This window comes from Barbatula barbatula (assembly GCF_947034865.1).
Source record: "Barbatula barbatula genome assembly, chromosome: 3".
Taxonomy (NCBI): Eukaryota; Metazoa; Chordata; class Actinopteri; order Cypriniformes; family Nemacheilidae; genus Barbatula; species Barbatula barbatula.
Genome location: NC_136764.1, coordinates 2,815,053 through 2,828,493, shown reverse-complemented (window position 1 = coordinate 2,828,493; position 13,441 = coordinate 2,815,053). Strand labels below are relative to the sequence as shown.

At 43.1% G+C, this 13,441-nt stretch overlaps 2 protein-coding genes across 3 annotated transcripts in view; both read right to left on the bottom strand.

Annotated features, from left to right (window-relative positions):
• Positions 1-13,441, bottom strand: part of LOC306891677 (NLR family CARD domain-containing protein 3-like) — a 269,541-nt gene that overhangs the window by 135,224 nt on the left and 120,876 nt on the right. The window lies entirely within an intron of this gene.
• LOC306891692 (NLR family CARD domain-containing protein 3-like) overlaps positions 1-13,441 on the bottom strand; it is a 32,840-nt gene that overhangs the window by 17,107 nt on the left and 2,292 nt on the right. For both annotated transcript variants that reach the window (XM_079452163.1, XM_079452164.1), the window contains 4 exons: positions 12,533-12,737; positions 10,393-12,160; positions 9,904-10,077; positions 7,530-7,703 (listed from right to left, as the gene is read on the bottom strand). In XM_079452163.1, the coding sequence (XP_079308289.1) occupies positions 7,530-7,703; positions 9,904-10,077; positions 10,393-12,160; positions 12,533-12,737 (2,321 nt within the window). The remainder of the gene's footprint in view (positions 1-7,529; positions 7,704-9,903; positions 10,078-10,392; positions 12,161-12,532; positions 12,738-13,441) is intronic.

Sequence of the window (13,441 nt, the reverse complement as noted above, 5' to 3'; positions counted from 1 at the left end):
AATGGTAAACTTGAATCTGATTGGCTAAAGAATACGACAACCCAAGTGGGAGGGGTTGAGTTGCCAGGAGAGTCTCAAAACACACACACACACACACACACACGTCCAAGGCGATTCACACGTGTGAGACGATTTGGACATTCGCATAACAAGACAAACGTGTACATGTAACCTTTCGAAAGTTTTGTGCGCAGTTGTATGTTTGCGAAACGTACTTTGTGAGAAAATAGTTTTATTTTACGCACGTGAATTGCTTTTCGTAAATGTAAATATATACTATGTGCACGTAAATTAGGTTTTATGCATGCAAAACTGTTTACAAATGTGTATATCTTGTTTTACGCGTGAATGATTGATGAGACTAAAATCGCTCCATACATTAAGGTAAAGTATGATGTTTCGTGTGTAATAAAAGCTCCAAAACCTTAAGTGGCGCTACTCTGCGGTAAACTCCGCCCCTCACTTCCAGTTCTTGCAGCGTTGCGGGTCTGCAACTGGATACTATTGGATGGACGCGCCGGTGCGATCACTTGCACTTAAATAACTCTTCAAAAACTTTTCGGTCATACTGACGAGAATAATTTCAAAGTTTGAATCTGTTAATTGTCTGCATTTTTTATACTCACAATAACAACAAAACGTTTTGTGCTGTAAATAATGAAACCAGTTCAAATAGAAAACAAATATTCTCAGATTATATATTAGGTATGAAACGTGCATTATTGCATGTCCCCCGCAGAGATGACGATTAAGCATCATAACTTCATCACTGGGCTATATTAACATACATTGTATTTATATTCTGCCGAAATTAAAAAGATCCGTTCATTTTGATTAACAAGATTCATAATCGAAGTCAATAAAATGAGATTCCTGTCACTAGATGCAAATTTCTGTGCACTTTAATGGACAGTACAAGTATTACAGCATCATATATTTAAAACATATAATACAGATTTTCAGTCACTATACTTATTTTATAAGCTTCATAGCCTGTATAAATGCTTAAGTCTTAAATCATTTTGTCAGATTCAAGTATTTCTGTGTCTATTGAAAACATATGAAAATGTGTGAATGCTGAAACCAAACTTTAAGCACATACATAGGCAAGTGATCATCACTTAAAATAAATTTATATTTTCAATTGATTTTCCTTACATTTAAAAATAATGAATGTTTGTGCATGCAGGAAAATTTTATGTTTACAGTTTTCCCTGATTGGATTTGTATTTTTTATCCATGCAGATATGATGAATATCTCAAAACCAAGATACACTGCAGCGATCTTCAGCATCCTTCCATGTCGCTTTTCACGAGCAGCGTCACATTTTGTAATGAACAAGGATCTAATAAGTGAAATGATTTAAAGACAGAGGTAGTTCTGGTATGAAGGGCATGAAAAGGCTTATTTAATAAGTAAATTAGTTTTCTGTTTATGATGAGAGCATTTTAATAGTTACATTACATTTGTTGTTTGAATGTTGTCAGTAGTTTTATATTGACAGATATCAATTATCAGACTTCTATTAAGAGGACATTCCCCTCGCCACAGAACCTACAATACAGAGATACATTATATATATATATATATATATATATATTAGGGGTGACCCCGAATAGTTCATGATTCGATGCATCGATATGCTGAGCCTGATTCGACCATCGATCTCACAGTCGATTCTTCGAGGTTGTTATAAAACAACGATCATACCATTTTGGCAATATGGGGGTTCTCAATTTCCCACAGAACTACTGGTTTTGTATGGTTATATTAAGTTATACAGCCTTTAATTGATAATGCTGTTAAAAAAACGTGAAAAAAAGAAGCGTTCAATAAATATTTCTTACATGTGTGTGAATAAATCCAAACACACCTGTGACAGATTTAAGTTCCACTTTCCCTGATCCGTGACAGATGAGGAGCATCTTGGCAGCAGGGATTTCTTAACAATGTCTGCAATAAGAAAATCTAAAGTCTGGATGCACTTTGAAATGGTAAAAGAGGATCCAAAAAAAAGTTAAATGCAAGCTCCTAAAACCAGGAGCGCACTGCTGCTGGCCAACATTAACAAGTTGGTTTTCATCGCACACAATTTGAAAAGACTCAAACGCACACAAGCAGACTGGATTTTTTTCGATCGGGTAGGGTACAAGTGTTTTCAAACATTTCAGCAGTTTCTATTTTAAGTTGCTGTGAACATGTTTAGCTAAAAAAACTGTCCTTTTAGCGTTTATTGTTGTTGCAGCAGTTAAAAAGAGAAAGTTCAGAATTCTGGCTAAACTTTCGTTGTTTTAATACTTAATTTATTTTTATTGTATTTATTGATCACCCAGGGTTACCTAATTTAACTGTGGCTTGTGTTTTTTTATATATGTTCCCCTGCACTTTGGCATTTTGCACACATTTACTGTGCTTCGATTCTGATTTCATTTTTATTTATTTTTTATTATTAGAAATGTATATTCTGTTCTAATTTAATTCTGTAAATTAATGCTTCTTATTGTTTTTCGTTGTGTTGATGTTGTGCTGCACTTTAAGCATGCTGGCACAGGCAATTTTGCCGATTTTATTTAATTTCGCAAAATGTGAAATCCAAATCCTGTCTGCAGTCAGTGTGTCTTTTTCTCTTTAGGCAGGTTTTTTTTAGGTATGTTCTTTATATATTTGTGTGATGTTATGTATTTCGATCGCGGCTTTAAAGTATTATGAGAAAAGGTTTTACGAATGTTTTTCCACAACATTACCTTTTATTTAAACCTAAATAAGAAAGCCATTGTCAGTTCGTCTGTCAGTCGGCAGGCAATTTTGGTCGCTTTTTTAAAAGTTGTTGCTGTGTGCAGTGTGTAAAATAAAAATAGTTTTACCCTCCTGCTGACTACCTAGTGTCGTGCCCCTCCCAACCCATTCACACGCCGACTATCAGTCGACTATAGAAAGATTCGACAATTCTGATTCGAATGTGTAAATCCTTTGTCGGGGACACCCCTAATATATATATATATATATATACATACATACATATACACATGGGGGCTTAATTTATTAAATATTTATAATTTTCAGGATACATTGTCGTGATTATTGTTGGAAGAAAATATAAAGACCGGACCTCTAGGAACTTGAATGTAAGACCCCTGCCCTACAGCATTCAGACAAAACAGTGAAACAAAGTGTGTATAATGATGCTCATTAAAGATCATCTTCATATATTAGACTGCTGTATATTTCTTGTATGGCCATCAGAAGCGTGTATATATTACAGTGTAAAAACAACAATTACTGACTATCAGCTTCAATGGTGTGGTGAGTTGTCATGATTCCGCTATCATGTCATGTTTATTCTTGGTCTTGCAGCGGACTCATGGCATAGCCTTAGGTTTTGTCAGAAAGACATGGCTTTGTTTAGATTCTGACTTGCCATGTGCTTTCTCGTGTCTCGTCAGTGTTTCCCGCCCTTTTGTCTCGTTAACCTTCCCTGAGTGTTTCAGTACCCACACCTGACCTTTGTTAATTATCCTTTGTCTGTCTCCCTTTAAAACATCCTCGTGTTCTTTGTCCTGTGCTCGTTCATTGTGTTTTGTACCTTGGTCGTTTATGCTGTGTTTTCAATATCTAGTGCTTGGTCATTGTATTTTGGTGAGTCAGTGTAGTCTTGTCCTTAGTGTTTGTTTTCTCAGTCTAGTTAGTCCGTGTCCTGATTATTATTTATCTTGTCTTGTTTTACCCCCTTGTGGGTTTTTGTTTTGTGTTTATTTATAATAAATTCTTGTTATCCCTGTGTCTGCCTGCATTTGGGTTCTTCCTGTCCTAATCCCTGACAGAATGAACGAGCCAGAACTGAACCCAGTAGGCAGCAATATGGACAATGTAGCAGTGTCCCGACGGTCTCGCCAAGCTCACCTGCTGTTTGGGTTCCGTCAGGGAGGGCATGAGACCCAGGAGTTCGCCAGGGCATTCTCTTCGGTGGCGCGGGAGACGGAGTTTGGTGACGCAGAATTAAAGGTCATCTTTGACGGCTGCCTCACCAACCGCCTCCGGCCATCGGAGAGGAGGTTGCTTGAGCCCCTGGGGTTTGAGGACATGGTCAGGTACGTGATCAACCGGGACGATGTCAGAGTTCCAGTCGTGGCATCTGTTCCGTTGGCTAGCGTCCCGGAGGATTGCATCCTGACTGTGTCCGCCCTGGGGGGCTCGGCGCCTTCCGGCTCGAGCTCCGGGGTTCCTGCTTCTTCTGGCGGCATCCACGGCGGGTGGGGGAGGAGAGATTCAGGGACGGCGTCTGCAAACCCCTTCGACGCTGATCTTGCCCCTGGTTCTGCTGCGCTGGGGAATGCGTCCCCCTGTGCAGGGGGTCGTGTTCTTCAGGTCGGGGCTGTGGGCCTCTCCTCACCCTCTGCACCCTTCGACACCTCCAGCCCGAAGCTCCAACCGGAGGAGGAAACCGGGACTCAGCCCAAATATTTTTTGGGGGGGCGCCATACGGGCAGGAGGGCCCGATCGTCCAGCGGGCCTCCTGACGTCCCAAGTCCGGTGGTCCCGTCAAGTCCGGTGGTCCCGTCGAGTCCGGTGGTCCCGTCGAGTCCGGTGGTCCCGAGTCCGGTGGTCCCGAGTCCGGTGGTCCCGAGTCCGGTTGTCCCAAGTCCGGTGGTCCCAAGTCCGGTGGTCCCAAGTCCTGCCCTGCCGGCCTTTCAGCCGGGAACAAGAAAAGTTCCACCCAGGACTGCTCCCATCAAGTCCCCGGGGACTCCACGCTCGCGAGCGCCCCCGGGAACTAAGACTTTACTACCCTATCCTTACCCTAGTGGACATCCTCCCGTGAACTTTGTTGTTCCACCACCCCCCCTCCCATGTTTATTATTTTTATTGTCTCACCCCAACCCTGTGATTTTGCATGCTTGTTTGCCCCTGATCTTGTTTTCTTTGTTTTGCCTTGTCTTGTCGTTTTCCCAGTCTGCCTTGTCTTGTTAGTCTACCCTTTGATGAACACCTGGAGGTGTTCATTTAAGGGGGGGCTTATGTCATGATTCCGCTATTTTATTATCCGCTGTTTATTCTTGGTCTTGCAGCGGAGTCATGGCATAGCCTTAGGTTTTGTGAGAAAGACATGGCATTGTTTAGATTCTGACTTGCCATGTGCTTTCTCGTGTCTCGTCAGTGTTTCCCGCCCTTTTGTCTCGTTAACCTTCCCTGAGTGTTTCAGTACCCACACCTGACCTTTTTTTAATTATCCTTTGTCTGTCTCCCTTTAAAACATCCTCGTGTTCTTTGTCCTGTGCTCGTTCATTGTATTTTGTACCTTGGTCGTGTATGCTGTGTTTTCAATATCTAGTGCTTGGTCATTGTATTTTGGTGAGTCAGTGTAGTCTTGTCCTTAGTGTTTGTTTTCTCAGTCTAGTTAGTCAGTGTCCTGATTATTATTTATCTTGTCTTGTTTTACCCCCTTGTGGGTTTTTGTTTTGTGTTTATTTATAATAAATTCTTGTTATCCCCATGTCTGCCTGCACTTGGGTTCTTCCTGTCCTAATCCTTGACCGTGAGTAAGACATGTGACTGATCATTTTAACACTTTACTGATGCAGGTTTCAATCCACCTTTCACTTTTCTACATTTTCACATCACATGTTAAATCATGCAGACATTTATTTCCAACAAAAAGGAAGAAACTATGAAAAAATGTATGTGGTTGTTATGAAAACATGTAGCTTTCCTGTATCTCAGTGGTTAGAGCATGACACTAATGTCAAGGTTGTAGGTTCGATCCCAGGGGATTGCACATACTTAGAAACAAAACAATTATGGTCTAATGAAATGTAAGTCTCTTTGGATAAAAGCGTCTGCCAAATGCGTAAATGCGGCTGTGGGTTTGAAGCGATTGTCACACACAGTATAACTGACAGATGCTTTAGTAGATATTTGTTGGAGTCGCACTTTTGCTGCAGAGTTAGAGTTTAAAAAACACATTTTAATGGCTTTGAGGGTTTGTGTTTGTTATCTGTAAGTCTCTGTGCATGTTCGTGCATTCATTCAGTTTTTGGATTCTTGTGAAGGATTTGTTTAGATCTGATGTGGTATCATTTATGGTGACGTTACTTGGAAATTGTGGAAATTGTGCTGTGGTGAGGAAGGCGGGACGAGAGCCGTGACGCGGGGCCGGTGGCGTGAGTGATCAGTGCAAGCAGCTGTGCGCGCACCGGTCCCGCATCTTATCACGGAGGAGATTGGGAGCTTAAAAGGATGTTCGGCAGGACTGTTGACGAGAGAGGACCGGGTTTAAACATGTGTTTAGTTTGTGTATGTTTTATGGCCGGCAGTCTACCGTGAGGTGGCTGTCGGTCAGTTACTTCAGTGTTTATTGTTTATTTAATTAAATTTTTCGTGTTCGAATGTTCGCCGGTTCCCGCCTCCTTCCTTCCCTTCTTACGAACTTTATTACATTGGTGCCGAAACCCGGGAGGAAGGAGGGACATGCTGTCAAAGAGCCCTCGCTGCCGAGGGTGATCGCGGTGCTGAGGAGTTCGGGCAGCGCGGACGGGGGAAGTCCGCGAGTAGCTGCCCGAGGCGGTGGTGCTGGATCGAGAAGTTGGATGGGACGAGGACCTCGCTGCCGTGCTCCTGGGTCGAGGTGGGGTGGCTGCCGTCCAGGAGGGAGCCAAGGCCCGTTCGCCGTGGGCCGAGCCTGCTGCCAGCCGCCATGATGGGGAGGAGCAGGGAACGGAAGACCAGCTGCCCTCAGCTGGAGGGCCATCGCCGGCCGCCAGGGGGTGGAGGAGGATCGAGCCGTCCACCGAGCGTCCAGTACCATCGCATGGCACCGCGAGGAAGAGTTTCTCGGCTGGCTGAGGACCGAGCGACAGCATGTCAGGGAACCGGACAATTTTTTTTTCTTTTCCTCTCTCCCCTCTCTCGTCCCTGTCACTCCGGGGGCTCCCGTCTCCGTTCTTTCGTCTCGCCGGTGCATACCCCCAGGCGCTGCCGACTCCGAGACTGGCTCCCCGGGGGGGGAGTAGGTACAGTCTCGGGGGTGCCCCCCGGCCTGTAAGGGGTGATGGGGGTATGTGGTGAGGAAGGCGGGACGAGAGCCGTGACGCGGGGCCGGTGGCGTGAGTGATCAGTGCAAGCAGCTGTGCGCGCACCGGTCCCGCATCTTATCACGGAGGAGATTGGGAGCTTAAAAGGATGTTCGGCAGGACTGTTGACGAGAGAGGGCCGGGCCCGAAACTGTTTAGTTTGTGTATGTTTTATGGCCGGCAGTCTACCGTGAGGTGGCTGTCGGTCAGTTACTTCAGTGTTTATTGTTTATTTAATTAAAGTTTTCGTGTTCGAATGTTCGCCGGTTCCCGCCTCCTTCCTTCCCTTCTTACGAACTTTATTACATGTGCCATAACCGATGTTTTGTTGAAACGCCGCCACTGTCAACTACATCAAATTTACACAAGAACAAGAGTGAAACAGCAAAACATAAACAACAAAAATACTCGACAGTCACTTGAGATTATTAAAAAAAATGATAATTTGATCAGTAACTCACAGTAGTGTCTGTAGTTGACAGTGTGGATCCTTCAGTAGATCAGAGAGCAGCTTCACTCCTGAATCTCCTGAATTATTTCTGCTCAGATCCAGTTGTGTCAGATGTGAGGGGTTTGATCTCAGAGCTGAAGTCAGAGCAACACAACCTTCAGATCCAAAACTGCAGTTACACAGACTGAAGAGAGAAGAAAATAAATGAAATAATGACAATAACATTTAGACAATCATCAATAGTACAATTATTTAATATATTTTAATTATTTCATATATTATTCAATTATTATTCATCAATGTATCAAATGATGTCCCTTTTTACAAGATACAAGTAATAAATTAAATTATTTTAAATAGCTACAATAATAGCATGAATGAATATGTATGAATCTAAATCAACAGTGTCATGATCCTGCGCTAAGACTAGAAAAACCTGACAAGACCTGAGAGAACCATGATACAGAGAGTCATTGACTGACAGTCACTGTTGAGTCTCTTACATATAAAGATGATTCTGATAAACTTATGAAGACCTCCTGTCGATTCCCGCTCTTTTGTCTCGTTAGCCTTCCCATTAGTGTTTCATTACCTACACCTGCCCCTTAGTAATTATCCTGTGTTTGTTCCCCTTTAAAACATCCTTGTGTTCATTGTCCTGTGCTCGTTCATTGTACGTAGTATTCTGTATGTTGTATGTTCTAGTCTGTAAACGGCATCGTGTCGTGTCCATGCCCTGTCCATGCCCTGTCCATGCCCTGTCCATGCCCTGTCCATGCCCTGTCCATGCCCTGTCCATGCCCTGTCCATGCCCTGTCCATGCCCTGCTTTTGACAAATTATTTTACCTCCTGTTTGATGAGTTTAGTTTAGTCTAGTGTTGTCCTAAGTGTTTGTTTCCTCAGTCTAGTTAGTCCATGTCCTGGTTATTATTTATCTGGTCTTGTTTTACCCCCTTGTGGGTTTTTGTTTTCTGTTTTATATATACATTAAATTCCTGGTGTTAACCCCTTCACCCCTGCTGCCTGCAATGAACGAGCCAGAACAGAACCCAGCAGGCAGAATGGAGGCAAGGCGAGCGACCCAGGCTCGTCGTCTCCTCTGTTTACGTCAGGGGCACTCCGACGTATTGGAGTTTGCGGACCGCTTCTTTGAGGTGGAAGGGTAGATGGTCCACAGTGAGCAGGAACAGATGGTCCTGTTCAATGGCGGCCTTAACCAACCACTAGCGCGGTGGGAAATGCAGATGCTGAGACTGCTGGCTTCACTGACCTGATCAGGTATGCCATGAATCGTCCGGAGCCCAGTGTCTCAGTCCAGCCCAGTTTTTTCCCTCCGCTGGCCGCCATCCCCGAGGGCCATACCCTGTGAATCGGGGCTGTGGGCCTCTCCTCACCCTCTGCACCCTTCGCCTTGTCCGAGGTCACCACACCACCTCCAGCTAGCATCCGTGGCAGGCGTGGACGGAGGGAGTCGTGGGACTCCCCGTACGACTCCTCCAGCACGGAGCTAGTCGTGACCCCCACCGCTTCTCCGTAGCTGGCCACACCTACCGTGGGCCGGTCGAAGAGGAAGCCGAGGAGGGGGGTATTGTTCAGCCCGGACCAGCTGACGTCAAGTCCCGTCCTGCCGGCTCTCCATCCAGTAGCCAAGCCTGCCGACCCTAAACTCCAGCCGGAAGCCTACACCGGGACTCAGCCCAAATATCTTTTGGGGGGGCACCATACGGGCAGGAGGGCCCGATCGGCCAGATCATCCAGCGGGGCTCCTGATCAACCAGTGGTCCCGAGTCCGGTGGTCCCAAGTCTGGTGGTCCCGAGTCCGGTGGTCCCGAGTCCTGTGGTTCGTCCTGCACCCAGTCCTGGCCAGCCGGCCTTCCAGCCGGTGTCAAGTCCTGCACCCAGTCCTGCCCAACCGGCCTTCCAGCCAGTGCCCAGTCCGGCAGTTATGTCGGGAACAAGAACAGTTCCCCCCAGGACTTCTCCCATCAAGCCCCCCGGGAGGCCACACTCGCGAGCGTCCTCTGGAACTACGACTGTCCCACCCCATCCCAACCCTATGGGGCATTCCCCTGTGAACTTTGTTGTTCCCCCAGCCCCCCTCCCATGTTTATTATTTCTTTTATTGATGAGTTTAGTTTAGTCTAGTGTTGTCCTAAGTGTTTGTTTCCTCAGTCTAGTTAGTCCGTGTCCTGGTTATTATTTATCTTGTCTTGTTTTACCCCATTGTGGGTTTTTGTTTTCTGTTTTATATATACATTAAATTCCTGGTATTAACCCCTTCATCCCTGCTGCCTGCAATTGGGTTCTTCATCCACGTTCATGACACCTCCATTTACATAACACATACACATGTTTAACTTTATTGCTTTAAGGATTTTCTTACTTTAATGTCTTCAGTTTACAGTTTGTATTCTTCAGTCCATCAGAGAGCAGCTTCACTCCTGAATCCTTCAGATTATTGTGACTCAGGTTCAGTTCTGTCAGACTTGAGGAGTTTGATCTGAGAACTGACGCCAGTGATGAACAACTTTCCGCTGTCAGATTACAGAGACTCAGACTGAAAGAGAAATAACAAGATAACAGTGAAGATATAAACACATCAAGAGATAATGTTTGAACAATGAGAATCATCTGCACAAGAGCTGAAGCAACATCTGCACCTGATAGAGAATCACTGTAAGAACTGAACCCTGACAGACATTATAAATAAAAAACAAATGAATAAAAATCAGAAAAAAGCCACAAGAGAGCAGCTCTCACTCTATAGATGCAGTGAACAATTCCATCATGTTTTATTGTGTCTCTGTAGGACATTAACTACAGTAATGTGGACTGTTAGATGTTCAGGTGAAACTGCAGGTAAATGACTCACTCAGCTGTTCTGGATGCTTTGATCACTGGCAGAAGCATCAGAAGACCTTCATCTGATCGATCATATTTCCTCAGATTAAACTCATCCAGCTTCTCTTCTGAGTTCAGTAACACAAACACCAGAGCCGACCACTGAGCAGGAGAGAGACGGACTCCAGTAAGACTAGACTCATCTCCTCTGTTCACATATGTTTGTACTTCCTGCACTAGAGAATGATCATTGAGTTCATTCAGACAGTGAAACAGATTGATGGATTTCTCTGGAGAGAGATTCTCTCTGATCTTCATCTTAATGTACTCGACTATTTCCTGTTTACTGTCAGAGCTTCTTCCTGTCTGTGTCATCAGATCTCGTAAGATTGTCTGACTGGACTCCAGTGAGAGACCCAGAAGAAATCTGAGGTAAAGATCCAGGTGTCCGTTCTCACTCTGTAAGGCCTTGTCCACTTCACTCTTCAGTAAATCACTCATGTTTGATCTCAATCTGCTGAAGAATCCTGATGTTTGCTGAAGAAATGACAGAAGCTTGAACAAAGCAGCGAGAAACTCCTGAACGCTCAGATGCACAAAGCTGAACACCTTCCCCAGGTTCAGTCCAAACTCCTCTCTGAAGATCTGAGTACAAACTCCTGAGTACACTGACGCTTCTCTGACATCAATGTCACACTCTCTCAGATCCTCCTCATAGAAGATCAGGTTCCCTTTCTCCAGCTGTTGAAAAGCCAGTTTTCCCAGAGACTCAAGACTCTTTCTAGCCTGCTGAAGATCTACCTCACATTTCCCATCATACTTCTGACTCTTCAGTTTGATCTGAAACATCAGGAAGTGTGTGAACATGTGAGTGAGAGTCTTGGGGATCTGTGCTGGACTCTCTGCTTCACTCAACATTCTCTGGAGAACAGTGGCTGAAATCCAGCAGAAGACTGGGATGTGACACATGATGTACAGACTTCTGGATGATTTCATGTGTGTGATGATTCTGTTGGCCAGACTCTCATCATTGATTCTCTTCCTGAAATACTCGTCCTTCTGAGGGTCATTGAATCCTCGTACATCTGTGATCAGATCAACACACTCAGGAGGAATCTGATTGGCTGCTGCTGGTCGAGAGGTGATCCAGATCAGAGCAGAAGGAAGCAGATTCCCCTTGATGAGGTTTGTCAGCAGCACATCCACTGACGCTGATTCTCTGACATCAAACAAACTCGGATTCTTTGAGAAATCTAGAGGAAGACGACACTCATCCAGACCATCAAAGATAAACACAACTTTATAATCATCAAAGTCTGTCGATCTCAGTTCTTTTGTATCTGTGAAGAACTGATGAAGAAGATCCATCAGACTGATATTTGTCTGTTTGATCAGATTCAGTTCTCTGAAAGGAAGTGGAAATATGAAGTGAAGATCTTGATTTGTTTTTTCTTCAGCCCAATCCAGAATGAACTTCTGCACAGAGACTGTTTTTCCAATTCCAGCGACTCCTTTAGTCAGCACACTTCTGATGGGTTTGTTTAGTTCAGGTGAGACTTTAAAGATGTCATTACATTTGATTTGTGTTTCTTGTGTCTCTGATCTTCTGGATGCCGTCTCAATCTGTCTCACCTCATGTTCATTATTGATGTCTTCACTCCCTCCCTCTGTGATGTACAGCTCTGTGTAGATCTCATTCACAAGTGTTGAGCTTCCTTGACTTGAGATTCCTTCATTCATTCTCTGGAATTTCTCTTTTAGTCTGGATTTGTGTTTCTTCATGTATAAAGGGGCCAATTCTGATAAACAAAGGGAATATAAATAAAAATACATGTATACAATTAGGAAAATCCTTAATTCTACAGTATGTACAATGTAAAAACAAACATATTATTTTTTCTTATTTAATATCATTTTAATATAGTAAAGCTCTCTATGCTTATTAAACCAAATGAATATTTTGCCTAATTTGTTATTATATTTGACCTTAAGAGTGTTTTAAGATTTTGCTGATCATGACATTAGATGAACACAAAAAGCTTCATGGTTCTATTCTGTTGATTTATTAACTGTAAATGTATTTTCACTAATAATCATCAGTAAATACAGACACTGTGTCTGTTCGTCTGAAGGTAAAGTGATGTCATAGTCACATGACTGAGAGCTCTTACTGGTCTGTAGTTTGTCAGCGAGGTCTGTCTGCTTCATCTTCCTCAGGACGTTCAGTGTGATCTTCAGAAACATCTCTCTGACTCTGATCTGATCTTCATCATCCTCCTCTTCTCTCTCAGAGCATGATGGGTAATCTGGACTCAGTAGACTCTTGAAGATCTTCAGCTCTTTCTTCATCAGAGAGACGAGTTTGTGCTCAAGCTCCTGAAAACATTATTCAAACACACATGATTTTGTTTTCTTATGAGGGCAGAAAAAGGTTTTAATGCTCATTTTAGTGAACACAGTTTTTTTTCTAAATTGCTTGAACCTCATTTCATGAAACCTGTAACACTTTAAACACTATAAACACACATCAAAACTACACAAACAAAATCATATTTTCTTTAATTCATATTTTGCCTTCAAATGATTCTCAAAGCATCAAATACACATAAGCATTGATAACACACTGAGATCTATTTAAAATCAATATGATCGTGACTTCTTACTACAATGAATCAGTTTGAAACTAAACATCTAAACATGTTTCAGAATCATCAGTAATAATAACAGTAATCTGTGTAAAGCTGCAGTACGACTGACAGTAAAATAATCTCATGAAACGCCCCTTAAACATACAGATTTGATTTTGGGCTTATTAACATATTTTGGGGTAAAATTATTTTAAAGCTTCATTTGAAGAAGAGCATCTACATTTCTGAATAAACTGTGAATGAAACATGATATTGAATGTAAATCAAATAAATGATTGTTAATTAAAGCAAAATTCTAAAAAAGACACATTCTTTAAAAGAGAATACTGTAAAAAAATATTTATCCCTAATAAATATTTATATATAAACGGTTGTTACACAGTAATTGCTTTGCATCCATTTCTCAACTTTACACACAGACAAACGCACACA